Source organism: Nyctibius grandis, chromosome 2, assembly GCF_013368605.1.
Source record: "Nyctibius grandis isolate bNycGra1 chromosome 2, bNycGra1.pri, whole genome shotgun sequence".
NCBI lineage: Eukaryota > Metazoa > Chordata > Aves > Nyctibiiformes > Nyctibiidae > Nyctibius > Nyctibius grandis.
Window position 1 is genome coordinate 102,544,237 of NC_090659.1, and position 24,859 is coordinate 102,569,095.

The 24,859-nt window shown below is 42.3% G+C and overlaps 1 protein-coding gene and 2 non-coding genes across 8 annotated transcripts; 2 read left to right on the forward strand and 1 right to left on the reverse strand.

Moving 5' to 3' along the window:
• The first annotated feature begins 659 nt into the window (after positions 1-659).
• On the forward strand, positions 660-733 carry TRNAN-GUU (transfer RNA asparagine (anticodon GUU)). Its single transcript has one exon. It is a non-coding gene; the product is annotated as a tRNA-Asn (tRNA).
• Positions 734-991: 258 nt separating this feature from the next.
• Positions 992-1,064, forward strand: TRNAV-AAC (transfer RNA valine (anticodon AAC)). Its single transcript has one exon. It is a non-coding gene; the product is annotated as a tRNA-Val (tRNA).
• Positions 1,065-3,994: 2,930 nt separating this feature from the next.
• On the reverse strand, positions 3,995-22,929 carry USPL1 (ubiquitin specific peptidase like 1). 6 transcript variants are annotated; one of them, XM_068425385.1, is made up of 11 exons: positions 22,878-22,929; positions 15,855-16,021; positions 15,167-15,295; positions 13,412-14,066; positions 11,242-11,328; positions 10,711-10,840; positions 9,345-9,470; positions 8,518-8,678; positions 6,968-7,360; positions 6,155-6,217; positions 3,995-5,767 (listed from the first exon to the last, which is right to left on the reverse strand). In XM_068425385.1, exons 2-11 carry the CDS (start codon positions 15,951-15,953, stop codon positions 5,454-5,456), a joined length of 2,157 nt encoding a protein of 718 aa, XP_068281486.1. In that variant the 5' UTR covers positions 15,954-16,021; positions 22,878-22,929; the 3' UTR covers positions 3,995-5,453. The 6 variants fall into 6 exon arrangements, with proteins under 6 accessions (XP_068281486.1, XP_068281487.1, XP_068281485.1 ...); XM_068425386.1 differs by lacking the exon at positions 6,155-6,217; XM_068425384.1 differs by having other exon boundaries at positions 3,995-6,217.
• Positions 22,930-24,859: the final 1,930 nt, after the last annotated feature.

Genomic DNA, 24,859 nt, shown 5'->3' on the forward strand with positions numbered 1-24,859 from the left:
TCTTTCGCCCTGACTCATTTCTGTCCGTGTTTCCACTTTCCATTAACTCTTGCGAATCATTACCACAGGTCTTTAAACGGTGTGGGATGAATTTTGCCTTCTGTTCCTCAAGTCTCTGGTCACAACTCGCCCTTTTAATATTGAAATTACAGGAAGAAAAGACGTTGGACGCTTTGGCCGTGTATTAAGTAAGAGGTAAGAGGCTGATGCTCATTGTCGTCTTCCTCGTCCGTGGCGCCAGGCTCCCACCCGCAGCCGTCCTGCCGATAGACATAACTTTAAACCCTATTTTTTTTTTTGTGCTTGTCTGCTGTTTCCCTCTCCCTGGCTCCTACGGGAAAGGCCACAGAAACAACGTGGGGGGGGAAAGGGAGGAATATTCTTCAGATTCAAAAAGCGAACGGGCACCAGAGCTGGTGATTAGAAAACCCAGCCCAGCACCGACCCAAAGCGCTGCTGGAGAAGCACAGGAAGACAAAGCCAAACCCTCCCCCGAGCGCAGCCGTCCGGCACCACGGGTGACAGCGGCAGCCCCGGGTGCGTGGGCCGCGCCGGGCCCGCCGCTCCCCGCGGGGACGCGCAGCCGCGGCCTTCCCGCCCGGGCCGCCCCCTCCCGCAGCGCGCATCAGCAGCGGCTCCGCAGGGTTGAGTTCCAGCGCGTCTCTGTGGCGCAATCGGTTAGCGCGTTCGGCTGTTAACCGAAAGGTTGGTGGTTCGAGCCCACCCAGGGACGTAAAGCGACATTTTGCGGCGCCAGGGTATTTTTTCTCCCCTCCGGGGCCGGTTTCGCGGCGGCTGGATCCGGTCCGCGCCGCCTTTTGGCCGGTGGGAGCTGCGCGACACCCGCTTGCAGCCCCAGGGCCTCGCCCTCCACCGAGCGGAGCTTCCCCCTAGCTGCCATCGGTCGCGGGGGTGCCATGCGGGTCCCCGCCGTCGTGCTCGCTGTGGCCGGCCCCAAGACGGACCGCAGAACAAATGCGTAGCGACAGGAGTTTCCGTAGTGTAGTGGTTATCACGTTCGCCTAACACGCGAAAGGTCCCCGGTTCGAAACCGGGCGGAAACAGCATGTCTTTTTCCCCTTCCCGTGTCACCCCGGACGTCAGTGTTTCCCTCTTCTTCCTTTAAAACCCGCCTGCGCTCGCGAGGCGGCACCGGGATGCGTGGGGGGGACATTGCCCCGGTGAGGCACCCCCGCGTCCCGGCTGGGCAGCGGGAGATGGCGACCTGCTTCCGGAGCGTGGGCTCTGCGCTCCGGCGCGGCGCAGGACTGGGTGTTCTGGGGCGAAGGGTCAGTGCGTTCCCCTGCACAAGCTTCTCCTTTGCAAACAGACTTTTGCCCTCATCTACTCGAAAGGATGCCCTAAAGGAGGAGAAATGAGTCCCAGCTGCAATGGCCTGAACGCCATCAGAAAACTTCGGACAAAAGCTTCAAAACCAGCACGATTCCACCACCAAATGACAGCGTTTCCACTGCTCACCCCTGGACGGCCGTAGTTGTAGGAGATGTTTGGTTTGTCAGCCCAAGAACCGCTGAAGTTTTGGCTGGATGTAATGCCAGTTAAAAGTAACATTTATGGTGCTGCGGCACAGAGCATTTAAAAATCTTATCATCTTCCCATGGCAAAGCAAGGCTTGAAGGTGGAGGGAAGGAAAAAAAGAGATGGATACTCACTGAAATAGTTTGAAATGCTATCTTAGAAAATTCAAATGCACAACTGCTTTATCACAGCTTTCCCTGTTACTCTTGCTCCGCTACACCAATAGGAAGAGCAAGCCAGCAAAAATACAGATACAGAAAAATAAAACAACCTACACAAAAGAGTAGAGTTACCATATGGAAGAACTGTAAAACACTGCTTAAAGGCTCAAATATGTATTTCATACATAAAAATTACAGGCCACCCTCTATCAAGTCAAAGAAGTTGAACACACAGTCCACTAACAGAGCTATATAAAATAATTTGGGGCTCTCCTACTCTTCAGCTCTCCAACTCTGGCATTTACATTAAAAGGTTCTGCAACAGGACCAGTCACCAGGACCAAAGTTCATTTTTCTAAAGAGGAAAGGGGAAACGCTTCCTCACCAGGTACTTCGGCGGCGGGTTGCCCTGCGCATTGCCAACCCTTACAGCTCGTGTTATTTTAACATGTTGCCTACTTGCCCTGTATCTAAATAGGACCGGATTACAGATAGCCCAAACCCTGTCTTGGGCATTGTAGAAGCCCCTTTAGGTAGTCATTGACATACATAAAAGAGTAATATAGACCCATGTCCAGAGCGAAACATCTTCTGAGGGTTTATTCAGCCTCTCTCCAGAAAACGTAAGCTGGAGGCACCTGGGACCTAACAGGTTACTCTTCCGGTCCCTACATTAAAAAAGGCCAGGCCTACTTGTTTACACTCCTTGCCCAGCATTTGCTCTCCTTCATGTGTCCCGTGGTTCCACCACGTTCTCCTGCGCTGTGCAGCTTCAGCCGCAGGGGCTCACATGGAGAACAGCAGCTGTTTAGCTTCGCAAAAGCAACACAGACAAGACACAATCGCTCTCATTGATACATTGTCAGGAAGGGAATAATTATTTAAAGCCAAAACCAATGCTGGAAGAAGAATAAATGGCACTAGCCAACCATCAAAAACATCAAGATCAAAATCAGCTTTGTCATCAGCAGCACAATGAATGTCTAGAACAGCGCTCTAGCAGGTATACAGCTAAAAATCCACCCAGGCAACTCCTTTGCAGATGGCCTGGTTTATCGTCAGCAGGATGAGAGAAGACAGCCCTTTCTTTTCAATAAAAAGAGTTTGAATATATCATGCAGTAGTAAGACCTGAATCACAGTGCTACTTCCACCACAGAGATGACTCTGAACTCCAAAGCTGCCAGTCTGTGAGTGCCACAACTGTGCCTTTCCCAAACCAGAAGACACAGGCTGACGAGATTATGTGATGCAAGAGGTGAAGAAATCTGTGAAAAGTAATCCCTTCAAAGCGCACAAAGCCACTAGACTTTTGGAAATTTATTCTATAACATTGATAAACCTCCAAAATACAGCGACTACCTTCAAGCTAATTGTATTTCCTATATGCCCACCTAGTGTATTTCTAAATGACAGAAAATTAATACTTTGTATTCTCTTCATGGCAAGTAAAAAGATGATCATCCAGCCTGCATTTTAAAACTAGTCTCCAAACAAAAAGTCCAGTAACCACCAAGTTCCAAACAGTTTCTTTGGTCATGGGGTTTTCACTCAATCATCTCAGCTGAATTCTCCCTTGCACAGGATCAGAGGCAGTAAAACATTCATGGAAACAGACAAATCTGCACAGCGGCATCTTTAGTTAACCATTTCAGAAAAAAGGCAGCAAAGAACTTGCAGCACTAACAGATTTAGTTTCATACCTACTTTAATCTCAAGTACTATTTATTTGCTCTTGGAGCTTCTATACATACGGGTACCCACACTGTATCCCACACAGCTGCAGATCGAGGAATCCTAACATCAGTTTGCAGAGGTGCTACCAGTGGTGACCAGAGATTGTTGCTTCTGTCTGGGCAAATACACACAGCAGATGTGCCCCCATACCCTTCTTTGCCATTAACCTTATTGTACTCCTTACCACCAGGCCTTTCTCATCTTCTAGCGGGGTCTCTTCCTTGTGTTGCCCTATGCATTCTGCATCACGCCAACCCCAGGCTTGCTGCTTCACTCACGCCTGGCTGTGTGTCACGTCCTGAGCCAGTGCTGAAGGAGTTCCCACTTCACAGCTGCAGGTAGCTGCAATCCAGTCAGTCACAGATGGTATCTACACTTGCAGGCAGCTCCCCACTGCTTGGGGAAACCCCTGCAACAAGCAGTCGGGGGTAGCGAGACACACCGCTTTTTAGTGGTTTGCATATATAGAAACAACTGGTTGGAAAACTCCGCAGGAAAATCCTATCACCCCCTCAAGTCTTGCTGAGGCAGCTGTTTTATTCACTGATCAAACTCTAATTCTGGTTAGCATTTTTTTTTTAATAAGGGAATTCACAAACAGGCAAACATTTCACGAGCAGTACACTGGCACTTTACATTCAGAATCCATTGATCTGTTTTCTATTCTAATGCTACCAATTACAACATTTAAAACAAAGAGTCAAAGCTCGTCGAAGTTCTTTACAAAGACTTGTATATCAAGAATGAAACCATTCATGATCTGAAGTGCCAGTTTGATAAACATGTACGTAATTGCAACAGAAATCGCTTGGGAAGGTGAGTTCAGTGCCACTGACAGTTTTTCAAACACTTTTTGAATCTGGTTCAAGCAATCCAAGACCATTTAAATCTGTAGCCATGGCACGTAATAACAATTATGTTCAACTGCACCTATTGGAAGAGTAAGACTTATGTTTTGAACTTGGGATAAAACAATAAAAAAATGCAGAATACCTCTAAAAATGGCTGAAACAAAGACTTGCTGATAAAATCCTTGTTATTTCTGAGTACAAGAAAAATATCCAGCTAATTTAGCATGTAATACCCTCAGCTCAGTGTCTATGAGTTTAAAAAAGACTCTCATCTAGCAAAATGAAAGCTATACAAATCCAGAAGCACCAAGATGCGAATCCCTCTGCTTACTCACTGCTGTCTCGCCACCTTTTCCATTACTTGCTTCCTACTGACCTTGCCTCTCCTTGGCACTCTCTCACACGGGCAGGGGCACACTGCTCTAGCCATGAAAAACTCCTAGTGACGACAGAAATGGGTGCTAACTGACAGTTAACTTTAATTCTTTTGTTAGTGAATTTGCAGCTATGAATAACTAAAAGTTACATCTGATAGTCTTAGTGCTGCAAGCTCTGGCCTAAATCTTTTAAATTTTACTTAAAAAATAACCTGGCTCAAAAGCATATTCTGCCAAATCATATTTTCAGCTGAGCTTGTTGAACAGTAATTCTGAAAAGAGTAGAGCTCCTAACACAATACCAGCCTTCAGTTTAGTGTTGCAAATGATCTTTGTATCAAAGGATGCAAACATCCCTGACTACAGAAGGTAAATGTCAGACAAAAAGACTTCAGTTGGGTGATCCTGTGAAATATATCACTACTACCTAAATAATATTTCTTACACCATTACATCATCAAGACTACTGAAGTTTATTATTTCTAAAACTCAGTAGAATATGGATAAGTTTTCCGTATTAAAAGCAGCAAAAGTTAAGACTCACGGGAGTTTTTAATTAAAAATTGTCATCGTATCTGACAGCTAAAATAACTGCTTCTCAGAAAAATAAAATGCATTGAAACCTTATTTGTCTGCTACAATAAAATCTTAAGAAAAAAATACCTCAAATGTAAATTGTTCAAGTACAGCCAGTGTGCAATTAAATTAGTTAGAAAACATAATTTAATAGTGCTTTGTTTCAAAATATACATAATATTGAAAAATACTTAAAACCAAGAAAACGAATATTTACCAAGTTTCAAACAGAGTTTCGTCAAAATGAGGTAAATCTATGTCACCTGCCACTGAGCTTGGTGCTGAAATGGAGAACAGGTCTTCAAGAATATCTTCCCGTGTAGGACTTTCAAAAGCAAGTTTCTTCACACTGGGTTTGCTTATTGTATGAAGTTCTGAATTACTGTCCTTTACAGGACTGTAATAATTGTGGTCCTTGCTTGTCATCACTGCATGTGGCACACTGGTCTTCTCATGAGACGCTGTAGTTGCAACACTGCTGTCCACCATTTCCATATACATACATTCTTCTTCACTTTTTGGAGCCTCTAAGGAAACAACAGTTGAAGTAGGGGACAGTAATTCTGCCAGTATTTCATCACTGTTACTACGGCTAGTGCACCCTGATACAGAGTTCGTATTAAATTCAGATTCATTATCTGCGACATCAATCTGATATTGCAGTTCCCTTAAAAAGCTCTGCAATAACTCACTGTCATTGTGAGATGCAATCTGTGATGGGGTGCTTACACCTCCACTCACAGGTTTTTCATGTTTCATCTGTTCCACTGCTAGCCTATCCAGTGAAGCCAACTTCTTCTTTTTAGCATTAAGTTTTTTTAACAGTTTTAGGCGAAGTTTTTTTGTTTTGTCACTATCTGACTCTTCTGCCTTCCCAGAGTTACAGCTAGATGAATGGAACTGAGTCACTTTACCTGAGGTACCCAACGTACTTCCTGACGTATTCCAAGTTGGACCTTCAATAGTGGTACGACTTGCTGTTGGAAGACAAGTGCTTTGAGAAAATCCTTTGAAATTTGATAAAGGACGACTATTATTACTCTGAGGAACCACTGACTTCAGGGTCTCAGTTGTTTTATTTGTAACTCTGCTTTGAAATCCACCAAAGTTACTTGCTCCCTTAACTGGCAACCGCACTTCACTTATTTTTTGCAGTGAGGGAGTTTTGCAACTTCTCTCATTCTTGAGAGCTGAGGCACTTGAAGGCATAAAAGAAGTATTCTTGCTTAATAATTTCTTTACCCAGCTTCCTACAAATCCTCTTTTTTGGTCTTTGTGTGAAGGCTGAAAGGAAATATTGGCAGCAGAAGAATTGGCAACCTGAGAATTAACTCCAATTTTGCTTGCATCTTTCAAGTCAGGTGATTTCTGCATAATGTTCTCTACTGGTGACAACTTGTTTAGGTGTAGTTCTGAATTTAATCCATGTTCTCTGTTAGGTAAATAAGTTCTGTCATCTGTTCTTTGAGCAAGCGATGAGTCAGATGGGTCAGGGTCGTGTTTTTTGGGGACAGGAGGAGTAATATTTACTGGGTTCAGCTCTTCTAGAGGCAAGCAAATGCTGGAATTTTCACATAACGTGCCTTTGTTGTTCATAGCTAGACTAGTTCCAGCAAACTCCCCTGTACATGGAGCATTAGGTGAAAAAGCTAATTCCCCCTGTTGCAGTGTGCCCTTTTCAACAGCAAGGTTATTTCCCACCATCTCTCCATTCGACAGCGATTTACCTTCCGAGTCCACTTGAATTTCTTCAAGCATCAGCGTTACAAGATCATCGTGTGTCAGATTTTCTAAACCATGATGAACACCACTTTCATCCTCAGCTACCCGCTGCTGCTCTTTCTTATCTGGAGTTCTCACAGCATCCTCTCTGTGATGTTCCGACGGTATTTTGTCTACAGTGTTATCAAAACCAGAATGCAACACTGTGGAATTTGACTGTACATTATTAAGAGGAAAATCTTCGATATGTTTACCCTGGAACTGTGAATTCAGTTCTTCTGGCACATGGGATGTTTTCCTCTCCCAGATAACAATATGAATCTCTGAAGGAGGAACTTCAAATCTTTTATGTCTCGTGCAATATGGCCCTTTTAAATCATCACATTCAAGCCAAGTTCCTGAAAAATAAATAGCAACCAGTGTAGAGACTCAGAGACTTTTAAAATGGAAATGACTATCCTCAGACACTTGTCAAATACTTTTATTAACCCATTCCCCTGACAAGCAGAAAATAAAGGGGTTTTTCTCCATTCTTTATAAAAACTGGGAGATTTCCACTGTAAAAAAGATCACACACAAGTAGAATTTGCAGCAATATTATTACAGGTCAGAGTAGGTCAACCAAAGAAACAAAGGTAAGGCTTTCTGTCTGAGCTAACAATGCTGACATCTTGTCTGAAAACACCCGCAGAGGTCTGAGGGAAGAACCACCTCTCAAATTAAGTTGCTCTGTAGACCTTTACATTGCTTGGGTGGGAGGCACGGGGGTTTAAGAGAAACTGCTCATTTTAATAATCTGCCTCATCATCTGCAAATTGTTCATAGATCATGAGCAAATATTTTACAGCTTGAAGAATTTAAAAATAGATGTATGATGTATAGGATGGTCCTAACTAGGCACTTCCCAGCTGCTTCCTCTTCCTATTTCTTCTTAAACTCTGGCAGGATGATTTAGAAAATTTTTATGTTGTCAGAACACTTAATAAGACTGCATTGCATTCTCTCTACAGAAGCATGAGAATCAAAATATCAACTTTTCACCTTCTCTGATTATGGAGTTCCCGCCAATGGTACAACCATCATACCATTAGTAAAGTTTCTAACATGGATTTGTGCCTCAGGTGCAATACATTTCAGAAATTTAAAGAAACTTCATTAATGCTGGTAGTTCCATAGGTTCCCTCGCTTCCAGCCACAAATGGATTAATAACTGCTTTCAAAATAATCAATATCATTTGTCCCACAGCCATGCTTAGACTGTATTTTTTAACTTTTACAAAGTTATGAAAGGAAACAACTCTACCCAAATAACTTTTGCCAGTGTCTACAATGTAGGACAGAACACTGCTGAACAAATCAGTTAAACCAAACTGAAACCTTCACCCTGACTAACCAAGTTCCCACAATTACTCACAAAATTTTAATATGAAGTTTAGAATACAGATAAAAGAAATCCTTGTTATTAGATATGGACTGTTGAGACTACTGCAGTAACCCATGAAACAGTATTTGATGTAGACTCATGAAATACTGTAATAGAATTTATGGTTCTTACCATCAGGATTCAAAGACCAGGTTATGAAGTGCTTCTTATCTGTTTGATACTGAACAATAGATATTATTTGGTAGGTATCTTCTTCAAACTGAAATGAATAGTTCTTCAGGTTGTTATGTGGCAAGCCTTCTACGAAATGTAACATTAATATTGAGGGTACTCTAATAAAGAAACAATAAAGAACCAGTTTATTACAACAAGCTAATGGCAAAAGTTCCTAATGAAAAAGTAAGGCATCTCAAAGAGTGTGTAGTCCTGCCCTTACTATTCTGCTTCCACACAGGACTCTTCAGGTTGCACAGTAGTCAAGGGATATGAATACCCCAACTGGATATTCCATTTATTATAGATTAGGGGAAAAAAACAAGACCACATAAGGGATTTTGGGAGTGGGCAAAAGGTGAAAAAAACAGGAAACAAGTGTGCCATAACCACAGTAGGAAAGGACACTGTCCCCAAATCAAACTAGTAAACAGGTGATCAGACAACAGTTTTATCCACCAGTGGCAGGGGTTGTGGAAAGGCTGACACTGGGTATCAGTTGTCTGTATTTACTACTTGGTAGTAAGTATTTACAGCCTGGCTCAAACAGATGTGCTGGTCAGCATGTTAAACACTGCTCTATGTTTAATACTTATTAAACACTATTTGCCATGTCAGCATTTAAGAATGATCTAAAATCTTTAAAAGTGAATATTTCTCAGAGTTTAAAGTTTAGAATCTCTGTAAACTCAAAATAAGAGTTTGGTTTTGAAAGTGATACGCTCAAGAAATGAAGTCTCAGAATTTTATGTATTTTATTTTCAAGTTCACATATTCAAACTTACTTTTCCAAAATCATCTGTCTTCTTTGAGATCTATCACTACAGTTATTACACGGTCCAACATGAATAGCATTAAGTGGATGCCAATCAGGGATTATATTCGTGAATGTTGTTAGTGTTTTCCTAAATCTGGATACACGCACACACAAAAAAAGAGTAAGTTGAGTTGCTGATCAGAAAACAATGAATATACACACTTTACTAGGAGAAAAAAGTTATAAAAATGTTAAGACAAAGACAAATTCTATTCATATTCATGCCATTTGTATGAATTCCCCTGTGACTGCACCACATCCAAGTCAGCACTGAATTCAGTTCTGCCAAACAGTATCATTTGTTCTCAGCAGCTCTGTGGCCTTCAGTTTCACATTCTTTGCTCTTTCTCCCTTACCATGCTAATCTCTCTTTCCTTTCCAACATGAAGACAGAGCTGGTACCAGGATCTGCTTAATTTACTAGCTAATACAGAATCTCAAGGAGAGAAGGAAGTGGTAAAAAAATTACCTCAGAATCCATGTTATATAAGGTCTTGTTTTCAAAAAACAGTACATTCAGAGCTGAGATTACACATACATTATATTGTATTAAAATACAATATACGGGGTATTAAAGTGAAATAATGTAGTTCGTTAGCCACAGAAGAGACTTCCTTTATATTCAACCTAACCTAGATTTTTCAGCTTTTAAAAAAAACACAGTATGTAACAAAGGCTCTTGAACACATCCTCTGTTAACCAGGTCTACACATTAGCTGGCAGTGTAACAGATAGCATTAATCTCATCTCACTTGCGGATCTAGAATTTTATTGTATAAACCTAAGACAGTGGAGAGAAACAGGTATTTTTCAAGTGAGCTGTCTTCTGAAGGTGTCTCTCTTTCTCTGCTGCCTCTAAAACGAGTCTAAATAACTACCTTGTACCTGCAGCTACACAGAATTAAATTAATTCTCAAGAAATTACTTCTTTGTAATACTATTTTAAAACAGATAAATTATGTGAGAGAATCTCTGGTTCTTTGTAATCAAATGAATATTACAGATATTCTTCAACAGCAAAAGTGTACTAGGCATATGTTCTTTAGAACCACAACAATTTGTGTAGTAGCAGCAAAATTAGAGTGAGCATGGCCAGGGACTCACAGAGTTACCTATTATTTCTTTCTTAATTAAGTAATAACATGGTTTCCTAAGACATGACATAGCAATAAACTATTTGCAAATGCTAGCCTGAAGAAGTGGATCATGTAAAACTTCACCAACACGCTTAAGCTGTACAAAACCTAGAGATCTGAAGAAAATCAACTATTATATGCAGATTTAAAAGGTAAGGTAGAAGAGTTATATAGAAGCTACTTAAATAAAAATCTCACCGGTTCTGGTATTTGTAGCCACAACATACACATTCAAACTTCCATGAAAATGAATGCAAGAATAGTTTCTCAGCTTGTTGATCCAGTTGTAAGAGTAGAGGGAGTGCAAACACTGGATTATCCTTCTTACCTTCAAAGATGGGGCAGAAAAAAGACACTGAATATTTGAAATCAGCTTTCAGTACTTCAAAAAGGAAGAAGATAAGCTTATTGTTATGATGTTAATTCTAGTTATCCCTTCAAGGATGTATTTCTAATCCTCACAGCAAAGGGATTGATCTATGTTATTAGGTTGTTACCAACAACAATTTCATGACCACAGCAGACTTACAAAGACAAGAATATGCTCTCTAAAAAGTCAAAAACAGTCAAGGCACAAAGCAGCTGATCACACTAAAGCATGTGCATGTCATCAATTACAAAAAAAAAGTATTTGCAAGCTGTCTTGGATGCATATGTACATACATATTTTTATGTACAGACATACAGTTTCCTGAAAGCAAATACTGAGACGCTGCACTACTTACTTACCCAATTCACACTTAAGTTGAGGCTGAAGCTCTGTAAAAATTCTGTTTCTGATTTCATTGAGATGCGATTCTGCTTTTGGAAGAACATCTAAACAAAAAAAATACATATGCTTTCATGTATGTATGTATGTGTAACACCCCCACTCTTTCACACACATATGTACCCCTAACATGCACTCATTGTCTGCAAACTGATGCCTTTCACATTGACCTATTTGCCTAAAACCATTGGTAAAATAGCCAATGCTTGGTGTTAATTGATTTGAAAATTAAGAGACTTTACAGAAGTTACACACATTTTACTGCAGTCTGCTAGCCAGAAATTATTCGACCTGACTTAAATTATGGCTAAGAGTCTATACCAATAGCTAGATAATAATGACACTTAATACTGTAACCTGACATTACAAACACCAGAGGTTCAGAGATTGAGTAATTTTAAAACCTAAACATTACGATAAAATGTACAAAAATTTGCTTACATGCTTTATAATGCTGTCATACAATTCGTAATAAAAAATTTAAATTTGTTCCAGATTAATTTCCTAAGTCAGCCTTTAAAATAGTAACAATTATTTTTTAAAGTAGTGTACATTATATATATTACTATGTATTTTAAATTTACAAGTTACATTGTTCATACACAAACACAGTCTTTAAGCACAAATAAGAACATAACTTCTACTACACAACCATGATCACAACCTGCAACAATTAAAGGAAGGATTTAAAATAGCTGTGGAAACTATTTCTTGCTTATAAAACCTATGTATATAAAAAAGGTGAAAAGAAGTTTCTTGCAGCTCTATTGCTTCAGTTGTTTTTAAAAACAACTGTATATAAAAGATACTGAAAAATTACACAGAAGGGCAGAATAAATACCACACCTATTCTCTACACCACCACTCTTCACCCAATCCCCTCTCCACTGTTGCCCAAATAAACTAATTTGTTTTGCAGCAATTCCTGGGAATGAAAAGGTTTAAGTTACCTCAAACAACACTATATTCCAACACCTAACATCCCCATTTAAGGGCTCTTGCACACCAGAGCTCCTTCACAACCACAGCACAACAGAGGGGAAAGAAAAACATCTTGGACAGGTTCTGTGATGGTAGATGGCTTCCAGGTAATAGCTGAAAACCCAAAATCAAGCACAGCCTGACTTTCTGGCAAGCAGAGTATATTAACTACTTCAGAATATTTTTGGATTTTTTTTTTCCTCTGTAAAATAGTATGTTTTCTCTGCCACAAGGTGGATTAAACCATTTTTGATATACCTATTATTTTTCCCAGGAAAGACATGATATTCTTCAAGTTATCTAATGCTTTCCGGGACTATAGTCTATATATTCAAACACACACTTTTCCTGGAATATCTATTGAAAAAAAAATCATGAAAGGTACTGGCTAACCAGAGATCCGTATTAATTCTCTAACAGATGATCTCTTAGAAGTTCAGACTTATGACACCAATGGATCAGTTTCAAGAAGACTAAGAAAAACAGATCTTTGTTTAAAAGTCTTAAACTGAATCCACAGTATAGAAAATGATCAAAGGCCATACTAGTAGATTACAGTGACACATCCTCCTCTGATTCCAGCTGTGCTGCCTGGAAGGTTGCCCCCAGCTGCCCATCACTGCCTCTGTGCTTGGAGGTTCGTTAAGCTGCACATGTGAGTACTCACTAACCCTTTCCAGACAATATAAACCAGGTCAACGTCTTTGACTAATTTTGACCAAAACAGGTTAGGAAGCACTATCATCCACAGCACAGCTTGCAGACCTCAGGGGAAGCATTCCTCCAATGAGTGCAGCTGGAGCCAGAAGAGAACATATGTTCCAAACTTTACTATTTGTGGTGTGACGAGGCAACTGCCGATTTATACAAGGATATAAACCACAACAGAAATTATTTTGAAGATTAAGATTAGAAGAGCATCCTAATATGTTAACCAACAGAGGGGAAGGAAACAAAGTAAGGCTCAATTACATGAACAATTCACGAATTCTCTATATGGGATATGACAGAAAAATTCAAGAGATGCTTAGTGTTTGATGCTTTCGAAGTCTGAAATAGGCATATTTAAATACACTGTACAAAATTCCACGTATTTGTAGCAGATCAGATTAGTCTGAATATGAAGAAACAGTAGCTAAATTTACTCACCTTTTACTTTACTCCTTTTACAGGTATTCAGAAGTGCAGTTGCTTGATTATATTTTGTTAAGAGTTTCTGGAGTAAACGTTTTCCATCATTATATTCTTCTGCCAGAGCAAATTTTAATGTTTCTAAGTTTACCAGTGCTGACAAAATACAATCTAACCAACAAAGATTATGCACGTTTCTCCACTGAAGACATAAATCTGTGTTATCAGAGGAACCTTTATCATCTTTGAGCAAAATTTCAGATGTTGTTGAGCAAAGATCAGAATTTGGCAAGAGTTGTGTTCGGGGACTAGAAGTCTTAGGACTTTCTTGACAGTTGTTGGTGCTGGTGGTTGTTTCAAAATCCACCTTCTGCACACAGGACTCCACATGGTTCCCAGGTTTTTGCTGGTCATTTTGTAACACATCATGTAGGCTTGACTTGGGAATACATAAGCTACTCTGATAGCATTTGACAACAGGGTCTGTATTAACAGTGTGCTCAACATTTACCACATTATTAGTTCTTGCTTTTTTTGTATGTGATTCAACAGGAGAGAAGTCACTGATATCACCCAATTTCCTTTTCTTATGAGTAGATGGAACTTGATGATTTTCTGAATCAGCAGAAGTAATTATGCTGTTTAATGGTTTATAACCAAGTGGGTAGATACACTAAAGGAAAGAAAGTAAGTTACAGTGAAATCTACAACGCAATTTCAGGTGAACAAGAGCTAAAAAAAGTACAAACCATACTCTTAAAAACAGAATGTAGAACTTCTGTAAAGTAATATTTTCATAGAATCAATACATAAATTCAACACAAGTATCACAGGAAGGGTGTTTTATCCAACCACTGTCTTACAAGCAATTGTGAAGTAAATGTACCAGTAGTGATAATGAACACTACTCTTCCAATAAATGCTTCCAACCCCTGAAAACAACCTGATTTTGCTAAGGAGAGTCCTCTTCTCTTATTCTGCTAAATCCATTCCTTTAGGATACAGGTTTGGCATTATCATCTCGTGCCTGAGAGACTACTAGTGCCAAAACTGTCAGGGCATCTGTCAGGCTAGCCCAATGCATTAGATCAGGTGTTGGCAGGGTCTTACATATATAGCTATTCTGCAACCAGAATATAATCAAATCTGCTATTACCAATCTCCGGAACAGTAACTACGATTACTTAAAAGCAAGGAGGGACGGGAAAAGCAACTCAGAGACCTGTATCTAGTCTAGTCTCTACCTACTAATTTAAGGGCACCAGTCCATATGGGATTGCTACACCCCTCCCATACAGAAATCCAGCTAAGGTTAAACTTAAAAGGCAAAAAAGAAAGAAAAACATTGTAATTATAATTACAAACCTATTTGTATTAACCAGATTTAAAGAAGGGAAAATGGGAGACTCAAATCTGGAAAAGTCGTGTATTAGTTACATGGATCATCAAATTTTCACCTTGTATTCCGATTCGTACAAAGATTTATTTAGTACCACTTGTGTTCCCCTGTTACGTAAGCAAAACTCTACTTTATTAATTTTAATTTACTCTTTTTAATTCTTTAGGGTAGCTAGCTATGCCTAAACACTGCATGTACATAGGTTAGTTATGTTCTTGTCTATATACAGGCAAAGATCATCCACTGTATGGACTCAAAGGGATCCTATTTCAACAGTCTGCTTACCACCCACAAAATCTTGAACCTAAAGAGGTGTAACTGCTGAATGCAAAGGCCTCTGCACAACCAAACAAAACTGTTAATTAGTGTAATACCTGAGGATTTTCACAAAGAAAAATGGACTCTTGAAAATTAATGCGGTAAGTCCGTAAAACTTGGATCTGGCCCTTCTCTTTGCAGACTGGACAATACTCACGTGCAGTTGTTTCTACAGGATTACAGTTCTAAAAAAAAAAAAAAAAAGAAAGAAAAAGCAGCATAAACTTACGTATTTCATACATTATCCTAAGGTAAGACATACATACATACCAAGACAGAAAACCAACGTGCAACTTCTAAATATAATACAATATAAATAAGTACACTAGATTTTTGGGGTTTTTTAACTATTTATAAGACATATATTTGTGTGGTAGAGTGTTCTAAATAAATTTATCTTTTGATTTAAATATTCAAATATTTAATAAGGTATCTTTAACAACACAATTATGCAACATTTCATTCTACATGAACTAAACCACAGGACACTTATTGCCAGGGAACACAAGCTCAGATCTTTAAAAGACAAATCAATTTTCATAGGAATGCAAACAGTTGTAATAATAGTGCCAGTAAAAAAATCCCAGGCACTGATTTACTTAGAATAATCTTTCGCCGTTGTTATAGATTTCCGTGGAAAATAATTTTGAACATTTTTTTTTGTAAAATTAAGACCAATTAAAAATCTCTCAAAACAGAGAAAAATATGAACTTTGCACACATGTAAAACAAGTTTCAACTGACTTTTCCCAAATACCCCACCATGTGGAGTGTCGATTTCCCTATACCAGTCCCTCCTCCAATCACTTGCAAACCATTTGTAGTCTTCTGGGTATCCACCATTCTGAGCCACTGGCTAATTTATGTCACTTGTAACAATGTCGTGACCACTAAGGATTTTTCAAAGACTCCTGAAAAATAAGAAGTGAATAAAACAATTAAAGAAAAATTAGATTAAATTTGGGAAAAAAAATTACCAACAATAATGCAGCCTGTATTTTCTGTGAGAATGAATTCAGAAGAGTATTTTCTTAACTGAAAATACTTATTTTCTAGTGCAGATTATGAACTCAAAACTTTAAATTAAAGACACATAATAGATTCCTCAGCTTTAGGCCCCGAATTTGCCAGCTTATCTATTCTTTGCACTCTACAAGGTCTCACATACTTTCCAAGTGCACTATACTTTGCAGAAATGTAGATGTCTTGCCTGGGCAGCTCAGCTTACTGCATCTAACCCTCAGAAAGAATGAACTGCTGTAAAAATAGCTACAGTAAGACCCATACAGTTATAGATGGCTGCTGAGGAACGTTAAAAAAGCAAGAAACCAAAAGAACCCCACTGTTGCATCTTTCAAAAGAGTGAATTTAGTGCATAATAAACTATTAAAAGTTTATCCTGCAAATGTAACAATTTTTAACTACAGAAGGACATCCTGCTGTTACTGCCACTTTTTGGAAATTTCTCCTAATGTTATTTTAAGTGTTATAGACTTCCTAGCAAACTAAAGCTCTTCCACAGTATCATTGCTATGTAACTCTATTGCATATTTTACAAGTGACATTGAATATTCTATTTCAAATGATTTCTCAAATTCAGGGCCACATTTTGCCTTTCTCACATATCACACATACACACGGACACGTTTGTGGAGGACAGCTTCAGATTGAACCAGGTACATATCAGAAGGCAGCTTGTTAAGTCTATTCCTTCACTGGCATTGAGGCTAACTACACCTTGAATCACAGAATCACACAGAATCACAGAATGTTAGGGATTGGAAGGGACCTCGAAAGATCATCTAGTCCAATCCCCCTGCCGGAGCAGGATTGCCTAGACCATATCACACAGGAACGCGTCCAGGCGGGTTTTGAATGTCTCCAGAGAAGGAGACTCCACAACCTCTCTGGGCAGCCTGTTCCAGTGTTCAGTTACCCTCACTGTAAAGAAGTTTTTCCTCATATTTATGTGGAACCTCCTGTGTTCCAGCTTGCACCCATAGCTTTCCCTTGCTTGCACCTTCCAAGCTTTCCCCACCACCACCTCCCCCATTCTGTGCTAGAGGAAAAACAAAATCACATTAAAGTCTTCTGTGTAAAATGGCAAGAGAGGGGGAAATCATCTGTCTTTAGAGGGAGAAGCATGTGGTCCTGGTATTCATTCAGGATGCTTTAGAGTGGAGACTGACTGTGCACTGGACAATCTGGGACCAGTAGTTCCTTCTCCACTTCCACTCTTTGAAAGGTCCGATGAGTGCTTAAAAACAAACAGACCAAAAACCAACCAAACAAAAACCCAACAGTTCTCCACACACACACCCAAATAAACCCCAAGTATCTGAACTTGGCTCTCCCACACTCCAAGCAAGCACCCCAATGCCCAATAGATGGTAGTTACACAGATGAAGTGGAGGAACCCTGAGAGGACCCAGAGATGTCTGGTTACAGCTTCTCCCTCGAGGCCAGGGAAATGCCTCCAGAAAAACACAAGAAGTTTAGAACTACAGGGACCCAATTCTCCTCCTGCTGACTTCAAAACTAACTAGAATAAATACATATCTTTTTAAGATGCAGGAAGAAGTTAAGGTAAGTTCAATTGCAAAGTCATCAATGTAATATCTTTCCTTCAGCCATGACTGTTCCCTTTTCATTACTGCCACTGAATAACATCCTCTCCCACACCACGATGTCCTGCCAACCCTTTCTTACACTACAGCACTAACTCAGATTATAGTTCCTTTCAAAAAAAGAAATTTCCCAAGGCATTCTTGGAGACCTGTAAATACCAGTTCAACACAAACCCATTTATAATACTGGGCAAGGAGAGACCCTACAGAACTGTACAGAATGCTAAAAACCAACTGAGGATGAATTTAAAAGGCACAGTAGGAAAACGTAACAACTCATTTCAAATCAGTCCCCAATGGCAACTTAAGAGAGGGTCAAAATGAGATGATGGTGTGTCCTGTTGACACGTCCAATGTGTTCAGCAGCACTTTTGAGAACTACTGGGCTGCAGCATGTAAAGACAGTATACCCTGACTTATAAAACTAATGGTTGTAATGGAAGGTAAGAACAAAAATATCAACCCACATGCCTTACTGTGCATGTTTAGTTTACAAAGTGGAGTTGGAAGGTGGACAAGAAAAAGCATGGTCCTGGGCTCACTCACGGTAAAAATTAATGAATTAGCACAAAGTATACAAGCTTGCTGGACTCTAAAGGAAAGGCAAGCTCTCCAATTTTTCACACAGTGGCAACAGCACTATCACACTGTGACTCAACTCTATTATCACATATTTAGTCTAGTCAGGAGCTTGATTTTTTTAATACAAGTGGTACAGATATCAACCACACTAAAACACATGGCAACTATATATAGCTAGTAAGAAAACGTCTCTAACTTGTTCAGGGCACTTCTAGTCAATTCCTTGGCCTGAAGCAGTCTCAGCTCTCCAGAGTAAATAAAATACACAGATCACATGACTGGAACTCTGGGCAATTTCTCACCACATAAATACAACACACCCTCAAAAAGGTTAGTAACACTAACAACCTGCACGTTATTCCTTTTTAAGCATGCCTTGGTTTTATAAAACATTTATTTCCTTGCAAGTCCCTGTTTTCCCTGTCATCCCTCTCAAAAGGAAAGCAGGTATTTTTTTCAGTTATATTCTCTGTTACTTCTGTTCTTTTTAAAGCTTAAATACTGTTCTGAGACGTACAATACCTCCCCCAACTATAATTACCCAGCAATAGTACTGGAGTCCCAGACTTCTATTGCACTTACGAATATAATAAACATCAAAAAATATTAATAAGTGTCCTTTTATTTCAAAGGCATAAACCCAAGAAGTAAATAAAACAGGTCTGCCAGTACTAGATACGCAGAGTGGTACCAAGTGGCCTGCCTGTATACCTCAGTACTTTTAACATTACAAGTTATTAGTGATCTTTGCACAATGTACAAAACTTGGGCATCAGATCAACAGCTGCCAAGAAAAACAGACAGTTAAAAGACTGCTGTATCAAGTATTGAACCAACCCATTGGAGCAATGTGTAATATCTGCATTACAGATAGGAAAGTACGGAGGAATGCACTTTCATAGAATCACAGAATCGTTTTGGCTGGAAGGGGCCTTTAAGATCATCAAGTCCAACCGTTAACCTGACACTGCCAAGTCCACCACTAAACCATGTCCCTAAGCACCACATCTACATGTCTTTTAAATACCTCCAGGGATGGTGACTCCACCACTTCCCTGGGCAGCCTGTTCCAAAGCTTGACAACCCTTTCAGTGAAGAAATTTTTCCTGATATCCAGTCTAAACCTCCCCTGGCACAACTTGAGGCCGTTTCCTCTCATCCTGTTACTTGTTACCTGGGAGAAGAGACCGACACCCACCTCGCTACAGCCTCCTTTCAGGTAGTTGTAGAGAGCGATAAGGTCTCCCCTGAGCCTCCTTTTCTCCAGATTAAACAACCCCAGTTCCCTCAGCTGCTCCTCATAAGACTTGTGCTCTAGACTCTTCACCAGCTTGATTGCCCTTTGGACTCACTCCAGCACCTCAATGTCTTTCTTGTGAGGGCACAAAACCGAACACAGTATTTGAGGTGAGGCCTCACCAGTGCTGAGTACAGGGGGACAATCACTTCCCTGTTCCTGCTGGCCACACTATTTCTGATACAAGCCAGGATGCTATTGGCCTTCTTGGCCACCTGGGCACACTGCTGGCTCATATTCAGCCAGCCATCGATCAACACCCCCAGGTCCTTTCCCACTAGGCAGCTTTCCAGCCACTCTTCCCCAAGCCTGTAGCGTTGCATGGGTTTGTTGTGACCCAAGTGCAGGACCTGACACTTGGCCTTGTTTCAAGCTTACTGGGTCATTTATGCTACTTTCCTTCTTTTATCCTGGATACTTGAAAAATGTAATGAAAAATATGCTATGGACCTGGTATCATTATTAAGGCTATCGTTACGATTCCTTGAGTAGATGAACCGATTTAATGGCTCACTGCTGTGGAATAGGGAGGTCTCACTTCTCTCTTCTCTTCTTTCTCTCCCCTCACCTCCCCTGACAGCTCGCATCCTCATCAGACTTTCCACAAGCTAACTGATCTCACAAAATGGCAGAAAACTCAGTAAAGCACGCATTTTTCTGTGATCTGACGAGCTACTGAGTTGACAGGGCAGAAGACAGAAAACAAGGAAAAGGTGAAGGATTGGAGAGATACGGGTTTGATGGGTGGACAGTTAGATGGCTAAGAAACTGGCTGGATGGCCGTATCCAAAGAGTTGCAGTCAACAGCTCAACATCCCAAGTAGACACCAGTAATGACTGTTGTCCCTCAGGGGTCTATATTGGGACCAGTACTGTTTAATATCTTTATTAATGACATAGGCAGTGGGACTGAGTGCACCCTCAGCGAGTTTGCAGATGACACCAAGCAGTGTGGTGCAGTTGATACTCTAGAAGGAAGGGATGCCATCCAGACGGACCTTGACAGGCCTGAGAGCTGGGCCTGTATGAACCACATGAAGTTCAACAAGGCCAAGTGCAAGGTCCTGCACCTGGGTTGGGGCCATCCCAAGCACAAATACAGGCTGGGCGGACAATGGTTTGAGAGCAGCCCTGAGGAGAAGGACTTGGGGGTGATGGTTGATGAGAAGCTCAACATGAGCCGGCAATGTGCGCTTGTGGCCCAGAAGGCCAACCGTATCCTGGGCTGCATCAAAAGCAGCGTGGCCAGCAGGTCAAAGGAGGTGATTCTGCCCCTCTACTCTGCTCTCGTGAGACCCCACCTGGAGTACTGTGTCCAGCTCTGGATGCCGCAACATAAGAAGGACATGGAGCTGTTGGAACGAGTCCAGAGGAGGGCCCCGAAGATGATCAGAGGGCTGGAGCACCTCTCATGTGAAGACAGGCTGAAAGAGTTGGGGTTGTTCAGCCTGGAGAAGAGAAGGTTCTGGGGAGACCTTATTGCAGCCTTTCAGTACATGAAGGGGGCTTAAAAGAAAGATGGGGACAAACTTTTTAGCAGGGCCTGCTGCAATAGGACAAGGTATGATAGTTCTAAATTTAAAGAGGACAGATTTGGATTGGACATAAGGAAGAAATTCTTTATGATGATGGTGGTGAGACAGTTGGACAGGTTGCTAAGAGAAGCTGTGGATGCCCCCTCCCTGGCACTCCTTCCATCCTCCATTGCTCCCTGGCAGTGCTCAAGGCCAGGTTAGATGGGGCTTTGAGCAACCTGGTCTAGTGGAAGATGTCCCTGCCCATGGCAGGGGGATTGGACTAGATGATCTTTAAAGGTCCCTTCACCCAAACTATTGCATGATTCCATGGTAAAAGGGATCTGGACCTTTTGATAATAGTGAGCTGTACCTTGTGAAACCGTACCTTATAAATAGAAATCAGTTACAAACTGCTGTAAGCAAGTGATAGAACACTGATTACACTACAGGGAAGAGAACATCTCTTTGTTTAAAAGCTAAAGGGACACTTAAAAATGACCTTCTTGTAAATCATCTTACAAGTCTCCTTTCCTTCATCAGGGGAATATTGAAAAAATGAAAAGAAACAAAGGTCTGAGAAAAAAAAGTCAGAAAAATTTCCATTGTGTTATTTTTTACTTATCCATTCTTTATATGAGAAGAAATCAGAGTATTAAGTTTTTTCTTTATCTGAGGTCATAACTATAAATATTCAAATCACAGCCCCCCCCCAAAAAATTACAATTTTGGCCACAGAATGTATGCCATTAAGTGCAATGGTAACAAGACATTGGTGCTGTCACAAAGTAACTCTATAGCAAAGCCTGTAAGTGCTGGGCAGAATTGCAAATCTCCTTTATGTGGAACCAAACACAAATTTCTTTCCTGCAAGAAGCCTAACACAGACTAAGGGAAATAAAGATAAAACTGATTAAGCTGCAAAATAAACCAGCGTGCAACATCATTACTCCACTGTTCTAAAAGTTTATTCTACAGTGAGACTTCTCTTAAACCTCCTCATATTAAACACTTTTACAGGTGTACGACGAGGGACAGGGACTACACGTTTTGATGACAAATTATTCAGTCCTTCTGAGAAAAAATGTGTGTGTGGGAAAAATATAGCCTAAACTAATGGTTTATTATAGCTGCAGCTAAAAGATGCAAGATTTCAGGAAGGGACTGGGCGTGGGCAGAGCCTCAGTCTCTGACCCCAGGCAGTGGGAACGAGGGGCACAGGGGTGGGATGCCAGCTAACCAGCTGCCAGGGCTGTGCTGGCCCAGTGTGCCGGTCGATGGCCTTCCTTCAACACCAAAAGGTGCTCAACTGTTTCAGATAAACCTATGCTTTTTAATCCACATCCAGAGTGATCCATATGCTATGGAAATACTGTAGAAGAAAAAAAAGTGTTTATATAATTGTTAGAACATAAGAAAACTGTGCAAGGGGAATATACGCATACACACACGTGCGCCAGTACCTCACCCAGCGCATCTTTTATTACGCGGTGCTCTCAGGCAGCGTGACCCGAGCACAGGGAGCGCACACCCGAACGCACAGCTACTGACATGAAATACTCAGTCGGCATTTAGAAACCCCTCAGACAACGGCTCCGCCACAGCCCAGGGCACAGGCCCCCCGCCGCCCCGCCAAGGGCTCGCCCTCGCCCGCAGAGCGCCGCGCACACCGGGACCGCCCCTCCCGCCGACAGCCGCCCGGGCCCCGCGGCGGACACAGGCGGCGCGGCCCGAGCCCCGCTCTCACCTGCCGGCTGCCGCCGTGCCTCGGCTCCCCGCGCCGCCGCTCCCGGCCCTCGCGTCAGCGCTTCCCCGGCGCCCTGCGGAGCACACGACGCAGCCCTAGAGCCGAGCCCGCCGCCGGCCGCCGCCCCTCAGCGGCCTGCCCCCGCCGCACGTGCGCTCGGCGGGCGCAGGCGCGGCCCCCGCCGCCGCGCGGCCGTTATTCACCAGCCGTTACCACATCAGGGTAGGGGATGGGAGGGGGCCAGCGGCCTCAAGCCTGGCCCACGCCGCCGCCCCGCCGGCCGCTGCGCAGCTTCCGGCGCGTCCCCGCCGCCATGCCAGCCCGCCCCGCTCCCGGCAGGCCGCGGAGGCGGAGCCGCCGCTGCGCAGCCCCGCTCCTGCCCCGCCCGGCGGTGGCGCGGGCAGCGCCTGAGGAGTATTCTCTCTCCCCGCTGCCCTTCCTCCTCGTTCCCTCAGGCGGAGCGGTGGGAGGGGATGGTCCCGGCCCGCCTGCCCCCGTGGGGGCCGGGTCTGCGAGGAGCGAGCGGCGCGCAGCTGCCCTCCGCAGCTTCTCCGGGCGCCCGAGCAAGGAGGGGGCCCGCACCTGCTGCCCCCGCCCGCCGGAGGGACAAAGCGCGGCAGCCGGGCCCGTTGCAGCTCAGTGACGGGAGGCGGCAGCCCTGAGGCCCCCGTGCCCCGCCGTGCCCGCCCCGGTAACGGGAGGGACCGCGCTGCTGCCTCACAGCCGCCTCGTAATGGCTCTGCGCGTTGCTCGGGGCAGGGAGTTGAGGATTAATCTGCGATTCATTGAGCACCTGCTTAAAATCACGCCCAGGGTGTGGTTTAACCTTGTCCGAGGTTCGGTACCTCGGGTCTTGCCTTTCTCTCCTAGCACCGAGACGCTGGTTCTGCCAGGTCCGCTTCTACCGAAGCGCTGCGGTGATGGGCAGGCTCCCTTGTGAAACACCTGTTCTCTGAAGCAGCCTAGAGTTTGCCTTGCAGTCGTTTTTGGAGGCTTCCCTCTCAAGAGGTTGAGGTGATGTGGGGCTCTCGGTCTCAGCGAGCGTTTCTGCACGAGCAGTCCTAGGCTGCGATAGCTCGAGTATTTGATGCTGGCTCTTGAATCCGTGTTGGCCCCTTTTCCTCGAGCGTGAGCTGCAAGGAGCTCAACAGCAACGGCATTTAGGTCAATGCTCTGCTTCAGTTACGTCAAGAAGGCTGTCAGCGTGGACCAAGCCAGCGTGGTCCCCGGGGCTGGAGGATGGAATGAGTCAGGAAATTGTTCTAGTGGTAGCACGAAAAATGCCTTCTGCCTGACTGCCTGCCGCTGCGTTGCTGATGCCGTGCTGTTGGTTGCATTTTTAAAAAGTGTTTAGCATTGTATGAGTCACGTCGTGAAATGATCTGTTAGTGTGATGGCTCCATTGTCACATCCATAATCTAGCTTTTTGCTGTGGTTATTCCTTTAATTTGTACATCAGTGTTTTGAAGCTTGAATTAATGTTTGAGGGTATTTTTCTCTATGGGTGCAAGTTGTTTGCTTGACTGGAGAAAGATTGTAATGAAACTTGATAATAATTTTGTGAGGAGTAGTTTTTTTTAGATTGATCTTGGATTTTGATTCATTAGTGCTTTCATTATGGAGAATGTATTTTTTCTTTGTACTTTCATCAGGAGTGTAAAGTGCTTTTGGGTATGTTGAGTACGAGAAGGAACTGACTGGCTCTACAGCCATTGAGGCTGGTGTTTCTACATAGACATCAAATGCAGTGTGTTTCATCTCTTTTTCAGTTGCTGTATTTGACTGTTAAAACTGGTTAAATAGTGCAATCCACTGAATAATGTTGTTAAGTAGTTTCATTAGGTAGTTGTATGTATGCGATGATTTTCCTCGTGACATTTTAAGACTCTCCAAATATTATGTTTTTAGCCCTACTAATACTTATTTATGGTTAAAATACAGCATTTGGGTGTATGAAAATTAATATATGCTCAGTTTATTAT